The following is a 16,610-nucleotide window of genomic DNA, read 5'->3' on the forward strand; positions in this document are numbered from 1 at the left end:
AAACCCATGTTAGATGCAGTTGTTTCTGTGACACTAGATACAGGAAAGCATAAACGGGGTGGGGTTTTTTTCAGCTCTTGGTTTAGGGCACCTTGAAGCTACAGCTGGGAAGTTGGCCTAAGCTGCAACACTGTGCTGGTTTGACCAGGAAGAAGTGGGAATTCTGGGATGCTGTGGTCAAACCAATGGGTGCTCAGATTTTGATATTGGCACCTGATGTGGCCAGTGGGGTTTGGACACACCTCTGAGAACACACAGGAGTTAAAAGCAGAGCTGTGCCCCTGGGAGGCTCTCTTGGGACTTGGAGGCAAAGAGGTCGGATCTCCCTCCCCCGTCCAGCTGCTGCTGCTGGGTGGGGAGGGGCAGCCATGTGGTAGGCCTGGGCCTGGACAGAGATGGGGGGTGAGGAGGCCCTTGAGGATGGAAGGGTGGAAGAGCACCAAGAGACATCGGGCAGCCACTCCCCTCCCTCCAGGAGAGAGAGAGAGGGAGAGCCAGAGACGGAATGTGATAGCAGCTGGCCGAGGAAGAGAAGGGGGAGTGCAGCAAGAAGGTGCCCGGCAGGGCAGTGTGGGAGTGCCGGAGCTCTGGGACAGGCAGACTGAAATTTTTAACCCTTTTCTTGCATGATTGAGAACTTGCAAAAATGCTGATCCTCCTGGAGCTGGATAAGAAGAGAGATAAGAGATGAGATAACAAGCCTGGCTGAGTGGGGGCAGAGATGACAGAGTGGCCTTTTGGCTGGACTTTTCGTGTGTAGCCATAGACTGAACCATTTTTATTCCTGTGACACAGAGACTGCATTTAGGGGGAGGCAGTGCCTCAGAACCGGGAGGGTTCAGTGTGGGTACCCCTCAGCTCCAGGGGGTGAAAAAAATGGGGGGGACAGATGTCCCGAAGAAGAGACTGTGCCTTTTTTGGAGTGAGACAAGGCATCCTTAAAAGACAACCCTAAAAGCAGCTCTGGTCCATGCACAGTGGTGAGAGCACTGAGCATGGAAGGAAGATGTCACCATGGCAAAAGGACTTTCCAGGCGGTGCTGAGTGACACTGGAAGCACACAAGGTTTCAGCGTGTTTCCAGGGGAAGCCTATGGTGCAAGAAGGACTCCTCTCCTCTTCATGAAGGATTGAATATTCTAAAGGGTGGTATCAGACTGAGAGTTAGTGATTTGGGAGAAGGTATTGCATTAGGAAATTTGGTGGGGGGGAGGAGGAAAGTGCTTTTGTAAGGTTTTCTTCTTTTTTTTTCCTTATAGTTTTTTCCCTCTTTTTTTCTTGTAGTTTAGTTAATAAAGTTTTCTTTATTTCTAAGCTGGAGCCTGCTTTGCTCATTCTTGGTCACATCTCACAGCAGACACCAGGGAGAGGGTATTCTCATGGGGGCACTGGCTTTGTGCCAGGCCTAAATCATGACAAACACCAACATCAACAGGGTCTCAGGGGACTGGGCTTCTCTAGGCAGCAAAATGCTGTTTCCAGCCCAGCCTCAAGCGAACCAGGCTGATGGAAAAGCTCCTGCTAAATGCATGGAGCAGAGGTCAGTTTGCAAAAAATTTCTGTTTCAGCCCTGGAATATTTCACATAATTATAATAATTAAGACATTCAAGCACTTCTGGAAGACACAAGCTTGAGTGCCAAGCAATAAAATCTTACTTGTGATCTTACACGAAGCATTGGAATAAGCTGAAACAAGTTGCCTGGAAACTTACCAGGTACATTTATTTAAAACCAACAAATTTAAAAATACATATATTCTATTAGTACTTTGTACCTTCCATATAAAATAAAAAATAATAATAATTGCAAAAAAATGCTTTGATTTTGTCAGCATCATTTTATCTGCAGCTTACAAAACCTGGGGAAAGACCAGTAGAGATAATTTTGTTAGTATTCTCCAAACACCGAGCCATCACAAAATTCTATGCAAGCTTAACATGCAGAAGCCAGAGCTGCTTCCAGTCTAAACAAGTTCAGCCTCCCCTCATTAACACAGTTTTTGTCAATCTAGTGTATTACTGTCAAGGCTACAAGATTTTCCAGTTTCCCAAGAAGACATTTAAGTGCACTATAAAATCGTATCTGCACACAAACTATGCATCAAACTTCAGTAATTCCTGTAATGGGAATTTGAAAATATGCAGACTTCTGTGGGCTTACAATACTCCAGAATAGGATCAAGCCAAGTCCCTGTCAGCCTGCAGCTGTTTATCAACATTGCTGAGTTTGACTTAAATATAATCAGCTCAGTCCTGCTGACAGTGGTTTTTAGCTGAACTTGCTGCATTATCAGAAAAGCTGAGAGTGACAAGGCCAGTCCTACCCCAGCCCATGAGTGTCCAGGCAGGACAGATCACACAGGGCTAAGAAATTCTTCCTGCCATCTATAAAGAAGTGGAGGCAGCAAAATGAAAATTTTGAGGCTCCTCAAGGCAACACTGTAAACAGTTCTAGTGCTGTTTTCACCTCAGTTACTGGTTCATTTTCTCCTGTATCTTCTTTCAGAAAGATGAATAATGTTTCAGCCTAAAGAAAAAAAAATTGAGAGATTTAAAACTTCTCAGTAATCTGTTGAAGGGACAACACATAGAAACAATAACTCTTCAGCAGTGTCACTGAGTATCCTAAGCTAATCTGAAACACAGATGCAGTAAAAGATAGCAAACATCCACCTGCTAGAATAACTTAAGTGCCATTATAATATGCAGTTCAATTTCAAATAAAGAACAAATCACAAGATTTATTCATATTTAGGAATATTTTTGTAAATTTTCCCTGTCTTGATAAATCATTAAAATCTCATCTTAAAATTAAGCAGTTTTTCAAGCACGATGAAGTTGTGATTTGAAAAAAAATATTCCTGCTTAAAATCAGCCCTGCTCCTCACCCCTGACCACACCAGCAGAGGAGCAATATCAAAAAGTATGGAAACAGAGTGTATTGCATAATCTGACAAAGATCAAGGGCTGTTCTTCAGCATGGAAAGCCAACTCCACACTCCAGCAACTCATTAGGTGTAATTCAGATCAGGAATCACTTTATCATTTACAGTCATCTGCCCCATCTTACAGAACATAAGCATGTTACCTGGGATTAATGGATCTAACTTAGTACCTACCTAAATAACAAAGCTTTGCCTTTGTTATTTGCTACAGAGAAATATCCACTTCTGGGAGAGAAGTCCATAGATTGAGTAAGATAAATCTGTTTTTTTCTGAAGACTGGGAAATTTGAGAATACTGTATATGAAGGAAGATGCACCTATTGAGAAATATGTCAGAATTTAAAGCTGGGAAAAAACCACTAAAAATAAAATTAAACTACAAATCTATAATTGAAGCTCAATGTTAAGTTCAAATTTTCAGTTATATTCCTACCCTACAAGACTCTCCCTATAGAAATCTATTGGAGAAAATGAGCAGGGAACACATCACGGAACCAATTATTGCAATTCTCAGGCCTACAAGTCCTCAGAATAATTCAACAGTTCCTCTGTTGGCCAGAATTTTGATAAGGCTGGCAAAAAAACCCCATAGTAAGATGGTTACAGTTACCAACTGCTGAAAACTCACATTTGTTGCTGAGCTATATTTACAGCACTGAAATTGAATCACACACCGGTTAGGTTAGAAGGGACCATAGAGTTTTCACCCAGTTCCAACCCACTGCCATGGGCTGGGACACCTTCCACTAGACCAGCCTGCTCCAAGCTCTGTCCAACCTGGCCTCAAACACTTCCAGACATTTTAGAGAGCATTTTAAAAAGGTAAAAAAGGTAAACTAAACTACAAAACATTATTTTCAAAGCAACTTTACTATGGAAAATAAAAATATACTCTTGAAAATGCAGAATGTCTTGGCCATGTCTGGATCTGGTTGGTCCAGCACCTTTTGCAGTATCTTATCTGCTTCATATAAGTTTTATTATGTCGCCAGCAGTATTTTCAGCAAGATTTATAAGAAATATTGTAAAAAGAAGCTGAACATACCAATTTGACAGCCTCATCAGTGTCACGGGAAGCCACTGCCAAAATCTCTGTGGTGGGATTAAAGGTCACACAGGTGGCAGAAGTAACAAGGTTCATTATGGCCTTAACTGGTTTAGGACGATTTTCTTTGAGGCAGACATCAGTAGTGTATAAATTTACAACTCCAGAAGATGAACTAAAGAACAAAATGAACAAATATTATACTGAAAAGTAACATTCCAGTATATACTGTCTTGTAATCTATAGCCTCTACTCACCTGAAAATGTAATTTCCAATTATTTACTGGAATCTGCAATAATATTTTGTTTGGAGCTTGATTTTCCTTTGGAGTTTATAACAGTATCTAGTAGAGGAGTTTTTGGATTTTCTTTTTTCTTATATAGTAAGAGACTGAATTCAAAGCAAGGAGAGCTTGGTATCAAAAAATTCTGAAGTAACTTCAAGTTTTTTTGGCTGTTTTTTTTTTTGAATTTTGGGGGTTTTTTGTTGGGTTTTTGATTTTTTTTAGTAACTGTAGCATAAGCTCACTTTAAAATCCTCTTCTACAGTGAGCTAGGAAAATATATATTGTACTCCTCTATTTATTTGCTATTCTCATTTAAAAGAATCCAGACACTAGCTGAAACAGCATCTTGGTAAATTTGGAGAAACAGCTTCAGCCTGTGGCTTTGAGTTGAGGCCCCCTTTTGAAAGGCTAACATGCTGCCTGGCAGAAGCCAAATTTACTGAAGAGAATCAGAAAAGGGAGAAAACCCTGATCAACACTGCTGTTACAGAATTTGTAATTTTAGTCAGTGTGATTTTGAAATTACCTGCTGAACCCAAACATGGTAATAGTAATACCAGTATCACTCCTATTGTTTTAGGTGTACTATGGTATTTTATATTTACAAAGAGAAAAGTAAATTATTACCATAAGATAAGGAATATTAATCTATTCATGCCTACTCTTCTCTTATTAGAACCAAACCATATTCCTACACTCTCACCAGCCACCCACAGGTCCACTGAAGAGCTTCAAAATCATAGCAGAAGTTGCTGTCAAAGTTCAGTCACTTACCCACATGCCACATACTGGTTATTTTTTGAAACAGCAATGCACTTTCCTTCCAAAGAACCTTCATCTTCAAATTTGTGTAGACCCTTTCGGCTTCTCACATCCCAAATGAAAACTTCGCCTTCCTCTGGTTGCAGAATGAAAGATATTAGAGAAAACTTACATACACATCACTTTGTTAGTCCACTTTACTAAAAAAAAAATTAATTAGATAACAACTAAAAGCTGATTTACAACTATCAAATATAGGGTATTTTTAAAAACCCCTACCGATTAAAGGCATACTAAAATAGTAATTCCATTCTTTAATGATTGATCACTTGGTTGTATTTTTAGGAAAGATACTAGCATAAATTTTTAAAATTATTTTTCTAAAATTATAAGTGACTTCTAAGAACTCGTGCAATTTAAATTGAGGTATTACTAGAGCTGCTGCAATACTCACTTGAATAGCTGTATATTTTACTGCTGTCTGGGGTGAAAGCAGAGGCAGTGCACCTTCCATTCACTTTCATAGTGCTGATCAGTTCTTTTGTCTGCAGGATGAAGACCAATGCTGAAAGAGATTCTACTAAAAATCTACAGAAAAGTTGTTTCCTGTCCCACAAAAATCTTGTAATTTACCCTGACATTCAGAGAACAGCACCAATGTTGTCAGTGCCTGCAGAGCAGAGCATAAGCTCCTGACTCTAACTGCAGGTGGATCAACAAACACTTGTTTGCTCCCTCACTGAAGGGCCTGAGTTATACAAAACTGAACTTCCTTATTTAAAAGTATTTTTCCTGGTGAAAGTTTAAAACACATCCACCTGCCATCAAAGGCATTTCAAAATTCAGCTGAAAGATTGCTCTATGCATTATGAATCAATGTTTGGTATGATTCATGAACAGAGTACAGTAGCAGGCACTAGCATGACTCCCAAAAAAGCGGCCCTATATTTCTTCCACCCCCAGGTGCCTGTTCCCACGCTGTTTCCATTCCTCTCACCAGCACAGTGCTTGTGCAAGCAGCTGAAATAAAGCACTGACACACGACTTCTTCAAGCTGAAAACCCCATGGCTTTCATGGGGAACTGCCCTGAGTTCCACCAGTTCCATGCAGCTGGGGAACAAAGTCTCAGTGTGTCCAAAGTAATTCCCTGAAGCTGCAGTGGGTTGATTCCACAGCACATTTTTGAGGGCTGTCACAGTACATGTCATACCTTGCCTTCAGTTGAAAGTTAGATTGCCTTGCAGATGAGATAAAAGCAGATTCAAAAGAGAAAAGGCACCAAGGAAGCAAAGCTACACCATGCAGAAAAAGTACCTTCATGGACAGCAAATGAAGATAACCTGAATTTCCAATCAGCAGCATAAATGATCCATCTGGAGACAGTTCGAAGTTTCTGAGGAATTTTTCCTCCACACCTTTAAAAAGAGATTTGAAACTTGAAATTGGTGCAATTTATTCTTTGGCCTCAATATTTACAGGTAGGACGAATTTGACTAAAACCTGACTCCAGCTCTTCATTTCTGCAATATGCTGTCACAGAGAAGCTGAACTCAACCTTGCTCATGTGCGATAATTAATATCCCAGACAAGTAACACTAAAGGTACTTTATTTCCTTGAAGACAAGTAAATAATACAAACTCCAACAACTCACTGCACTTCGTTCTAAAGGAAATTCATGTGCCATCTCTATTTGGGACAGCTTCAACTGCACCCAGACACTCAGAGCTGCAAAACATACCTCGTACTTTCGGGATAGGGATGATACTCCCAGCCATCATGTCATACACAAAGAACATGCTGTGGTGAGTACCAGTGGCTATAACTTGTTCTCCATCCACACTGAAACGAGCCTTATAAATTGGAAAACTCTCTAAATAGATGCTTTGTATTTTTGGGTTCTTTATACCATCCACCTTCAAAAAAGAAAGTAACAAACCAGGTTGTCATATTGAGAAATATATCAAATACTTTTACAGAGTAAAATTACACCAACTTCTCAGCGGAGACTCAAGTAGTAAGAGGTACACCACCATGAAGCCTTAAATTCTTCCTCTCTCCTACAAATCACCTGGTTCTTAGCTCCTCACCTCATGTAACAGGCACTCCCTGCCTTTCTGATAGACCTCTCACCTCTTGCCCTTCCTCATTTTGCCCGTACTTTGTTCAAATAATCACTTCTACTCTGCTGTTTCTAAATGGAAACATCTGCTTTGATTTGGGTTTTCTTGCAGCTCTGTGAGAGTATCACATTCCACTTGTCTGACCATTTCAGTGACACAAGGCCATGCTACGAAATCCTAAATAAAATTAGGATATTTAGTTTTCAGAGGAGCCCGGCAGTATCTCAGGATGAACACCTTCTTCCTACAGCATAGCCTCTCCATCCCCAACATGGTTTCACAGCATTTTTACAGTCTCAAAGCAAAGTAGGCTGCTCCCCCCACTACAGGTTGTCCCAAACAACTTAAGAAGAAAAAATCTCCTTAGTACTTGTTCCTTGCAAATCTTCAAACCAAATGTTTTTAAACACAAATCTTCAGCTAAAAACTCTGAGACAAAGAGTTTGCCAGTACTCTGCATGTGCTTGGTGTGAAGTCACAGGTGGAAATTCCTTTCAAGATGCCTTTAACCAAGGAATTTCCATTGTAACCACAGACATTGCATAACCACTGCAGATGTGCAGAAGAAGAGAAAAAACAAAGTCTACCATTCCAGGCTATTTCGTGAACATTCAAAAAAAAGGTTCTATGTTAGTGACCATCAGCAGAGTACAAACTGAAGTTCTTCACCTGGAAGAGGGACACAGAGCGATCATGCCCAGCTGTCATCACCACTTGAGCTGAAGGATGAAACTGCACTGTCACCAGTTTTCCATTGGCAAAACGTTCCTGGTTTGCAGGAGGGCAGGTGCTCATCTACAACACAGACCAGACAGTTTAAAAAAACCCCAATAATCACTTATGCTGAATAAAAATGCATTTACTCTTTAGGCTACAAGACCTCAAGCCCTGTGATGAAGTTCTGGGTGGCATGAGGTGAGGAGAGCACACACAGCCTGTTCAGGGAGCTGCTCCAGTACAAATACAGGCTGAACTCAGCAGCCTTTCTATCTGCATTAAAACTGAGTGTAAAACCAGCTGCATTCTGACTCATCTGAGATAGCTGTAGGAGACTGTGTGAGAAATACTCATTTAAGGCCTTCTTAAAGATCATTTCAGTCACTTCAAAGTCATGGGAGAATTTCATCCTCCCTCTGCAGAAATTAAAATCCTACTACAAGATACTATTTAGAGTGCAGAAAATTCTTATGTCAGACAATACACCTCAGTTTATTGTTTTATGCTTTCATGTGAACTGTTCAATTTTACTTATCCTCTAAAGCTTCTAGTTGCAGAAACAAATTCACAGAATCACTAATTTTATACACAACGAGTCAAAGTGTGCACTTAAGTCCAACTGAAGTGGAAAGATATGGTTTGTCTTTACCTTCAAAATCCCTCTTGGCAGAGACTCTGAGCTTGTTATGAAATTGCCAGTCCTGCGTAGCAGATCATCATCTTCATCACTGTCACCTCATTAAACCAAAGCATGTGGAATCAGCTAATTGCACAAGTACCCACAGCAAAATCAACACATTCCTCACTGAAATGAATTAAATTAAAGCACACTGAAGGAACAAAGCAAACTGAGAAGACATCAAAAGTAATTATCTTCTAGCAAGCTAAATAGGGAATCACAGAAACACTTATCAGAATAGCACTGGGCATATTTACTATCACTCAAAGTCCTTCTGGAGTTCTTCCTGTTTTCTAGATCAGCCCAGGCAGGAACTCCTCCCATGGCTTGCTGAAACCTTATGAGAAAAAGAGGAAAGAGAAAAAAAACCATAACTTTTGTGAGACAGTAATTTCCTTCTATGAGTTAAGTACTTAGAAGAAGCACAGTGAGAATTTTGCAGGATTGCTTGTACTCAGAACACAGTGCAAGTTTTTTATTAAAAAAAAAAAAAAAAAAGATTTCACTGTTTCTTGTATAATTCCCTAGAAGACAAATTAATTTGGGCACTTTGATACAAGTACTAAACAAGCTAGTCCGGACAATGCTAATGCACACTTTATTTACTATTCTTAGCATCATTTATTATTTAAAAACACTGCAAACACTGCAGGAAGCCCTGACTTTAAAGAGACCACATGAGAACAGTGGATAAAGAGAAAAGTGACTTTGAATGTCACATAAATATATTTTAGCTTACAAAATTGTTGGCTAGATCATCCACTAGGGAGATCATCCACTCCAACTCCCTGCTACAGCAGGGTCACCAGGAGTACATGACATGTGAAGATGTCCAGGTATGTTTGGAATGTCTCCAGAGGGAGACTCCACAGCCTGGGCACCTGTTTTAGTGCTCTGCTAATCTCCATGGAAAGAAATTCTTCTTCACGTTCAGATGGAACTTTTTGTGTTTTAGTTTATGGTTACTGCCCCTTGTCCTGCTCTAGGTGCCACTAAAGAGTCTGGCAACATCCTTCTGGCACCTACCTTGGAGAGCAATGATCATGAGATCAATATAGTTGATATAGTCAGCCACAAAAACATTAGTGAAACTTACTGTTCCTCAAGTCTTTTCTTTAGTTTTTTCTTAGTAAGCGTTGTCTCGGCATCACTTTTCATTAAATCTTTCCTGTACTTATGGGTCATATCAACACTAGAGGGTAAAAACAAACAGAACACAAACATTGTTCAAACCAAGGCCACTTACAAGCACTCGCAAGTGCGACAAATAATTCTCATCACCTAACCCGAACTTACTTTTCCTCAGCTTCATCATCCTCATCTACCCAGGCCGGACTTTTGAGCAGTAAGTCACGTTTCGCTTCATTTTCCATCCCCGAATCGCTGGACTCTTCCTGGAGGTCCTTCTCCTCTGCAGCAGTAACCTGAAAACAACCAAACGGACCGTGCGACCAGGGACACGGCCGGGAGCCCGGGGACCGAGCGGGCGGGGCTGCCGCTGTCGGGTCTGGATGTGCCGTACCCGTCGAGGCCCGGCCAGGCGCCGCAGCAGCTCGTCCTCCTCCCCATTGAGGCTGTCACCGAACACCAGCTCCTCCAGCTCCCGCTCGGCGCCTGACACGCAGCTCAGCGCCTTCAGGTGGCGGGCGCGTCGCGCTGCCTCGGCGGCCGCCGCCTGATTCGCCACAACCAGGAGCCGCTTCGCCGTCCGCCTGGGTTTCGTCATTTTACCCGCTTTGGTCCCTTTAGACACTTTCTTCGCCACCTTCATGCTGGATGCTTTTGCCGCTCCCCGCTCCCGCCCCACAACCGCCGCTAGACCACGCATGGCGCACCAGACCCGGAACCGGAAAACGTGTGCCTAGTCACATGACCCCCGCTTGGACACGCCCCCGCCTGCGATAGGCTCCTGACACCGCCCCGCCCCCTCCCCATGTGATCAAGTCCCCGCTCCCGGCTGTGACCCGTGGTCACGTGACTCATCTCGTTTCCTCCCCTTGCTCCCACCTCCCCGCCCATCCCGAGTTCCACGTGACGCGGCCCAGTTGGACCGCTCCATTGCGAGCTCGCGGAGGGGGGAATCCCCGACCCGGGAGGCAACACTCGTCCCTCATCGGCCCCTCACCGGGACATCCCGTGTGCACCGCCACTCGCTAGCGGACACGGCTGCTCTAACGCCCCGCGGTCCCTGCCTTGGCCCGGAGTGTCCACCCCCGGTAACAAATGATTTCGCCCAGGTGGGGGGGGCATATGGCTGTGTGGCCGCTCTGCGCAGCCCGATCCCGGCGGGGGCGTGTCCGCGCCTGCGCAGCAGCGCGCTCATGTTGTTGATGTCCCGGCGGCCGTAGTCGGTCCTGGTCGGTTCCCGGCGCTCGGAGCGACTGGACTGCCCGGCCCATCCCCGCCCCGCTGGGCCTGGTCCCAACCGCGGGCACCTGCAGCGCGCGAGTCCCTGGGGCGAGCGCCTAGAGGCAGCAGGCGGCTCCTGCCCATGAGGGCCTGATGGAAAACACAAAGGAGCTGGTGAGTACCGGAGCCCGCGGGTGGTGTGACCGCCACAGCCCCGCGGAAGCCCCAGCCTCTGGTGGGGGAGCGGCGCGGGCTGAGCTGGGGCGGGGAGGAGCTGAGCGATCCCCGGTGCCCGCGCCGGGGGGAGGCGGCCTCGCAGTGTGTGGGTGAAAGTCGGGGACAGCCCCGGCTGTTGCGGGGGCGGCCCCACGGGGTGCGGGGATTGTGCCCGTCCAGGGCTGGGGCTCCGGGGGCCGGGCCGGCGCTGTTGTTCGCGGGGGAGTCTGGTCGGGGCACCTGGGGGCTGCAGGGCTGTACTCCTTTGTTGCGGCCCGCCTATGCGGGGTCGAGTTTTGTCCTTCGCCTCTCTTTCCTCTTGTCTCGGAGAAAAGTTTCAGCTTCTCGCGGGCGCGCTCGGATCCGCTTCTCCCCCTGCTCTGCTGTAGTGCCGGCTTTCAGCAACTTCCTCCTGTAGTTCCAACCTTTTCAAGTTGAGTTTTCCAGCGTGGTCAAGTTCACTGCTGGAGAGTTTTCTTTATTATCAGCGCTTCAAAAGTTTTGGATTTTTTGCGGCCACTTCCCCCCCATTCCGTGCAATTTTCATGACTTCTGATGTTGTGACTGTTCTTTTTGTGAGAAGTAGTAAACTCGTGAAACCAGTTTCACTTTCAGGTTTTTGCTTTGAAAATTAGAAATACCTACTACAAAGCATATGGTGATTATAGTAAAAAATTCTGTGTGTGAAAAAGCAATTTATTTTAAAATGTGGCTGGCAACTGTTAAAATTTTTCAAATCTAAACCTAGTCAAAACTGAAAGCTGCAGGGCAATCTCTTGTATTTTAAATTAAAATTATTTTGCACGTTTGAGGACCTGCATTTACCTATTTATTGTATTCAACAGTTTGATTTTGACTTAAAAGGAATGAGCTAAGGCTATGAGAGTCTAATCTGGAGCCTTCAATGAGAACTAAAATAATATATTCCCTTAAGAAGGCAATAAAACTTGGCAGGTTAATTGTCCATACTCATTTCTTCAGCCTGGGCATCGTTTTGAGGAAGTGGGTAATGTAGGCTGTAGGAAACTATGCAGAGGGATCTTGTTTCCCAGGAACAGTTTAGGTGCTGTTCTTGAGAATATGTGGGCTTGTGCACATGCCGAAAGATTGCAAACTGGAAGTAAGAATTCTCCTCATTGTTCCCTAAAGAGCAAGGTGCCCCTGGCAGGAGTGGTAACATTCAGAGAAGTTCTCTCTCATTGGCTTTCATTTCTCTTACCTTCTAAAATTTGATTTAATTTTGCAAGGCTTTTCATATCTTCTGCAAACCACTACTGCATTCCTTCATTTCTCAGGTAAGTTGGAACACACTGGGGATGTGGGATCCTTTGCTGAACCTGGCTCTGAGTGGAATGAATTTAGGTGTTGAAGACTTTGATTTTGGGTTGGTGGTGGTTTGGGGGTTCTTTGCATTTAAATTTGTTATTTCATTTGGGGGTTTGTTTGTTAATTTTAACGGTAACACAGTGTTTAAAGTGAAATATTTGCCTCTTCCTTTGCCGTACTCCTGTAAAGGCCTTATAGAAATGTAATAGAGTTTGTAACAGATTTTCAGTTTTATCAAAACTCAGATATTTCACAGATTAATCATCACACCCCCCCCTCCTCCAAAATTTCCTGCTAATATGATATATTTTTTTATGAAAGAGTCTCCCCTCTTGTGTGAAACCCCCTGGGGAAGAGGCTATGGACAAAACCATTGACAAACAGCAGAAACTGGCTTCAGACAAAATGCTGTCATACATAGCAAATGAAGAGACAGGAAAAAACATTTCTGTAATTTTCCAGCAGAGATTTTACTTATAATAAGAGTGGAAGGCACATTTCCAGATAGAGGTGAGTTGCTATATAAAAAAAGTAAGTTTGGTTGGTTCTGATTTCCAAGAATCCCAAGATGTTTAGTTTTGGGAGTCTTTGTTTGTTTTTAATGAAAGCTGAAAGTGTGTTTTCTTTAAATTGGTATCATGTTTGAATTTTCTTTTTTGGTCTTGTTCTGAGGCACAATTTGGCTTCAGTTCCACAGGGACAAGCTACTATTCTACTGTAAATTATTTTGGCCAATTTGTATTCAAAAGAGTTGTAATAAATTAGTTCTATTGTAGTGTTTCCTTAACATCCAGAGCTGAATCTAAGTTTGTAGCATAAAGGATAAATGAACTATTGAAAACAAAGCCTATGCATCAAGTTTAATTTTAACTTGGAAATACCCTTGGATCCATTCAGGATATGTGATTAAATCTGTCTTATGACAGACCCTTGGCTTGAAGGTTGTGGTGACCTCATTGTTGACCTGGGCCTCAGATCCCATCTGTCCATAGTTCTGTCCTGTTTGGGAGGGTTGGAGCTGAACATAGGAAGTCATGCCTCTGTTCAAGTGCTGGTGTACCTTTGCTGAGCTACAGCTCTTGTACTCCAAGCTCCAAATTGCTTCCGTTCTGAGTTCAAGTCCCAGATTGAATTCCAAAGTAACAACAATCATTTGGAGTGGTTTGAAACCTTTCTGTGGCTGTTTTGCATCTTCCTCCTGTGGCCAGCTGCACTATGTACCTGAGGGTAATAGTTTTGGTTACATAATAATGGGGTGCTTTTCTTGCAAGTTCTTACCTTCAAAACTCTTTTGTATAAATTTTGCCAATGCTTGAGCATAGTCTTCATCAAAGCACTAAAGCCATTTCCTAAGTTAGTGTTTGATGTCTAAATAACGTGAAATGGTTTCTGGTTTTGCCATGGATTGCTCACCCTTTGTGCCCACTTTTTTTGTGTTATAAGAGTAGTTACTAAACTCAGAGAATGTATGCTATAATGTATTGATCAAATTCAATGTGTGTGTATATATATGTATATAAAAATGTGTGTTTAGAGTGAGAAGCTGGTTATTTTCTTATTTGTTTAGAGTTGCCTTCCTGCTCTCAGGAAAACCAGTTTCCCTAACTGTGTTCTTTTTCATACCATTTGCCTTATGTAATGCTTAATTAAGAGTATTTCTTGAAAATGGTCTGTTGTCAAGTATTCACAGGGAGGAGGGGAAGAACAGGAAAATGGGAAGTTGGGCAGAAAAAGAAAGGAGTTCTTAAGAGTTCCTTTCTCCACCCATCCCTTCAATAAAGAAAAGTATGCAAGAAACCCCCTGAGCAAATAGTACAGGGTAATTTGCTAGTGCTGCTCATGATACATTTCACAGTGCTCTGACTAAAAGCCTCAACCTCTGCTGAGGAAGCTAATAAGTAATCTTATTAGGAAAATTAATCTTAGCCTTTCCTAATCATATTAGAAAAATAAACTTTAGCCAAACTTTCAGAATGCCTGAAAGTTTGTCGTGTTCTTTTGTTTGTGCATTGCTTCTGCTTAATGCACAGATAGATGCTATTAGTGGAGCAGTTACTCAAGCTGCTGCTCTTTTGGCATTAACCAGCCGCAACCTTCTGTTTAATAGCAAGCCAGGCTCCTGCTCCAAGCGCTTTCTGTGGATAGACAGGAGGCTGGTCCCTGTTTTGTTAGAAGTTGAATACTGTTTAGATTGTGTTTGGAGGAAAAGACAATCTCCTCAGCATGATTTTTAGTGCTTAGTCCAGCTTTGAAGAGTAGGAAGCTGGCTTTATGTTGATTTAAGGGTTGGTTTTTTTCTTTGCACGCCTCTTTTTGAATCCAAGGACCTGCAGCTGCTGTGGGGAGATGCTGCTTCAGACAGACAAGGTATTGCTGTTGTCTGTGAAGCCTTAAAGGACTCATCAAGAATTGCTTGTCCTTCACATGCCTAGAAATTACTTCCAACATTGCTTGTTCTGTTACCGCATCAGGGATGAGATGAGGCTCTTTGATTTGTCATTTCCTGGGCTCTGCTTTTGCCTTTTCCAAAGATAGAAGGGATAACAACAAAGGGAGAGAGAATGTGTGCATAAGGTAGATGATTCCAATTTCCTGGTATCTCTGATGAAGCTCACCATAGTATATTAGAGGCCACCAGCACTTCAGGAACTGTTGATGAGATGATTGAGAGCTTCTGGAAAAAGATTGAGGCCCTAGAAAATTAGAAAGGGAAAAATTTTGTACTTAATTTTCGAAAGAAAAAGGTGGAACCAATTAGCAAGGACTCAACAGAAATTGCAAACTGCTGCTGTACCAAAGCCGCTGCTTTATCTTGGTTATAATTCTGTCTGAGGTATACATTGTCCTTTTTTGTAAGGATGTGTGTTTGACCTTTGAATTCAAGCAGTGCTCCTACTTTTTTCACTTCCAGATGTTAGAGTTCCTTTTCTTCATCTGAATTCTGCAGGAAGGGTTATCAAAGCTTCCTCATGTTCACTTTGTTCCTACAAATGCTGTGTTTCAACACGGGTTAAAAAGAATCTCTGTGGTGTTTATTGTCAAAACAGAAGTGTTTTGATCTGCTCTTACAAAATTCCAGCATAGGTATTTGTATATCATCTTCCCTAACTTTCACCTACTTGTGTGTACAAAGTATTTTGTCAGTTTTCTTCCTGCAAACTCTTTGAAGCCTTTTTGAAATCTCATAAAGTATTGTGAGTAGTTTGCCCAATTGCAGTCCAGGTAATAACTACAAATTAACATTAAGACTGTCCTGCATAAATTATCTGGCAAAAGCTGGGATTCAAATGTTTTATAAAAACTACAGTATTATTTTAAAATGATAAGCAAAACTGCTGATTTGAATTGCAGATTTGTTATTCAATAATTTTGAATTGGAACTGTGTGGCTAATTATTAAATAAGTGGAAAGGTGATACATGAGGTTTGTTTTGACAGTGTAGTTAAACTCAAAAACTTAATGATTGCTACTTTTGAAGTTGTATAAAACTGAAGAATGATTTTTCCTAATTGAGCCCCCAGCTTTCCATTTACAAAGCGGAGCTGTTTTCCTTCCCGCCTGTGGATATTTTGGCAAAGAGAGCTTAGCAGTAATACTGATGTTCTAAATGGAAATGATGCAAAAGAACAACAAAAAGAGCCAGATGCACTCTTGTGGTAGTCACCTTGCCCTGTGCTTCAGCTTCTGGTCCTTCACCTTGCCTCCAACTTCCCAGTTCTTCCTCAGCCTTCCCTGGCAGTGGGAGCAGAGCTGGCATGGAGAATTAGTGGGACTGGGAATGGGCTGCACTTCAATTTCTTCTGAGTGGCATCAGCATTTCACACCACTGAGCAAAGTTACCATCCTGTAGGTCCAGGGTTCTCCAGTCTGGAGTGGGAAGGGGATATCCTATGCAGCCTCCATAAGAGGGCTGAAGCCACAGAATCACACCTTGGTATGGGATGAGGCTCTAATCTCTCAGTGAAATCAGACCAGTCTTAAAGAGAATAAGGGCATGAAGAGGGAGATCCTTCCCTGGGCTTTGAAACACCACAAGTATCTGTCCATTAAACCTGAGCATCGTAGTGCTCTGGTAGTACTGGTGGGAATGGTTCATATGGAATCACGATTTCTATCATAGAAGAGACAGTGATCAAGAGACCTTAAACACTGTGAGATGTTAA

At 42.6% G+C, this 16,610-nt stretch overlaps 2 protein-coding genes across 14 annotated transcripts in view; one reads left to right on the forward strand and one right to left on the reverse strand.

Moving 5' to 3' along the window:
* Window positions 1-1,682: 1,682 nt before the first annotated feature.
* UTP18 (UTP18 small subunit processome component) lies at window positions 1,683-10,413 on the reverse strand. 2 transcript variants are annotated; one of them, XM_064728840.1, is made up of 14 exons: window positions 10,079-10,413; window positions 9,853-9,980; window positions 9,653-9,748; window positions 8,814-8,893; window positions 8,527-8,612; window positions 7,830-7,955; window positions 6,779-6,953; window positions 6,354-6,454; window positions 5,493-5,583; window positions 5,051-5,174; window positions 3,990-4,164; window positions 3,119-3,261; window positions 2,467-2,526; window positions 1,683-1,858 (listed from the first exon to the last, which is right to left on the reverse strand). In XM_064728840.1, exons 1-13 carry the CDS (start codon window positions 10,382-10,384, stop codon window positions 2,502-2,504), a joined length of 1,656 nt encoding a protein of 551 aa, XP_064584910.1. In that variant the 5' UTR covers window positions 10,385-10,413; the 3' UTR covers window positions 1,683-1,858; window positions 2,467-2,501. The 2 variants fall into 2 exon arrangements, with proteins under 2 accessions (XP_064584910.1, XP_064584909.1); XM_064728839.1 differs by having other exon boundaries at window positions 1,684-2,526.
* A 414-nt stretch (window positions 10,414-10,827) lies between these two features.
* MBTD1 (mbt domain containing 1) overlaps window positions 10,828-16,610 on the forward strand; it is a 35,255-nt gene continuing 29,472 nt past the window's right edge. For 6 of the 12 annotated variants that reach the window (XM_064728823.1, XM_064728828.1, XM_064728826.1 and 3 more), the window contains exons 1-3: window positions 10,829-11,079; window positions 12,769-12,957; window positions 14,772-14,814. In XM_064728823.1, coding sequence (XP_064584893.1) covers window positions 14,794-14,814 — 21 coding nt within the window. In that variant the 5' untranslated portion in view covers window positions 10,829-11,079; window positions 12,769-12,957; window positions 14,772-14,793. Of the gene's footprint in view, window positions 11,080-12,397; window positions 12,417-12,768; window positions 12,958-14,771; window positions 14,815-16,610 lie in introns of those variants that run through there. The other 6 variants (XM_064728827.1, XM_064728832.1, XM_064728824.1 and 3 more) reach the window with 6 other exon arrangements.

The sequence above is a fragment of the Zonotrichia leucophrys genome, chromosome 18 (assembly GCF_028769735.1).
Source record: "Zonotrichia leucophrys gambelii isolate GWCS_2022_RI chromosome 18, RI_Zleu_2.0, whole genome shotgun sequence".
Taxonomy (NCBI): Eukaryota; Metazoa; Chordata; class Aves; order Passeriformes; family Passerellidae; genus Zonotrichia; species Zonotrichia leucophrys.

What these genes read in the sequence shown, in the direction of transcription:
- UTP18 (XM_064728840.1), bottom strand. Translation starts at nt 10,384, where the DNA reads ATGCGTGGTCTAGCGGCGGTTGTGGGGCGGGAGCGGGGAGCGGCAAAA. An exon ending in TTCATTTGCTGTCCATGAAG is followed by an intron (nt 5,584 to 6,353) that starts GTACTTTTTCTG and finishes TTCATCCTGCAG; the next exon opens with ACAAAAGAACTGATCAGCAC. An exon ending in CTGATGAGGCTGTCAAATTG is followed by an intron (nt 3,262 to 3,989) that starts GTATGTTCAGCT and finishes ATTTCTCAATAG; the next exon opens with GTGCATCTTCCTTCATATAC.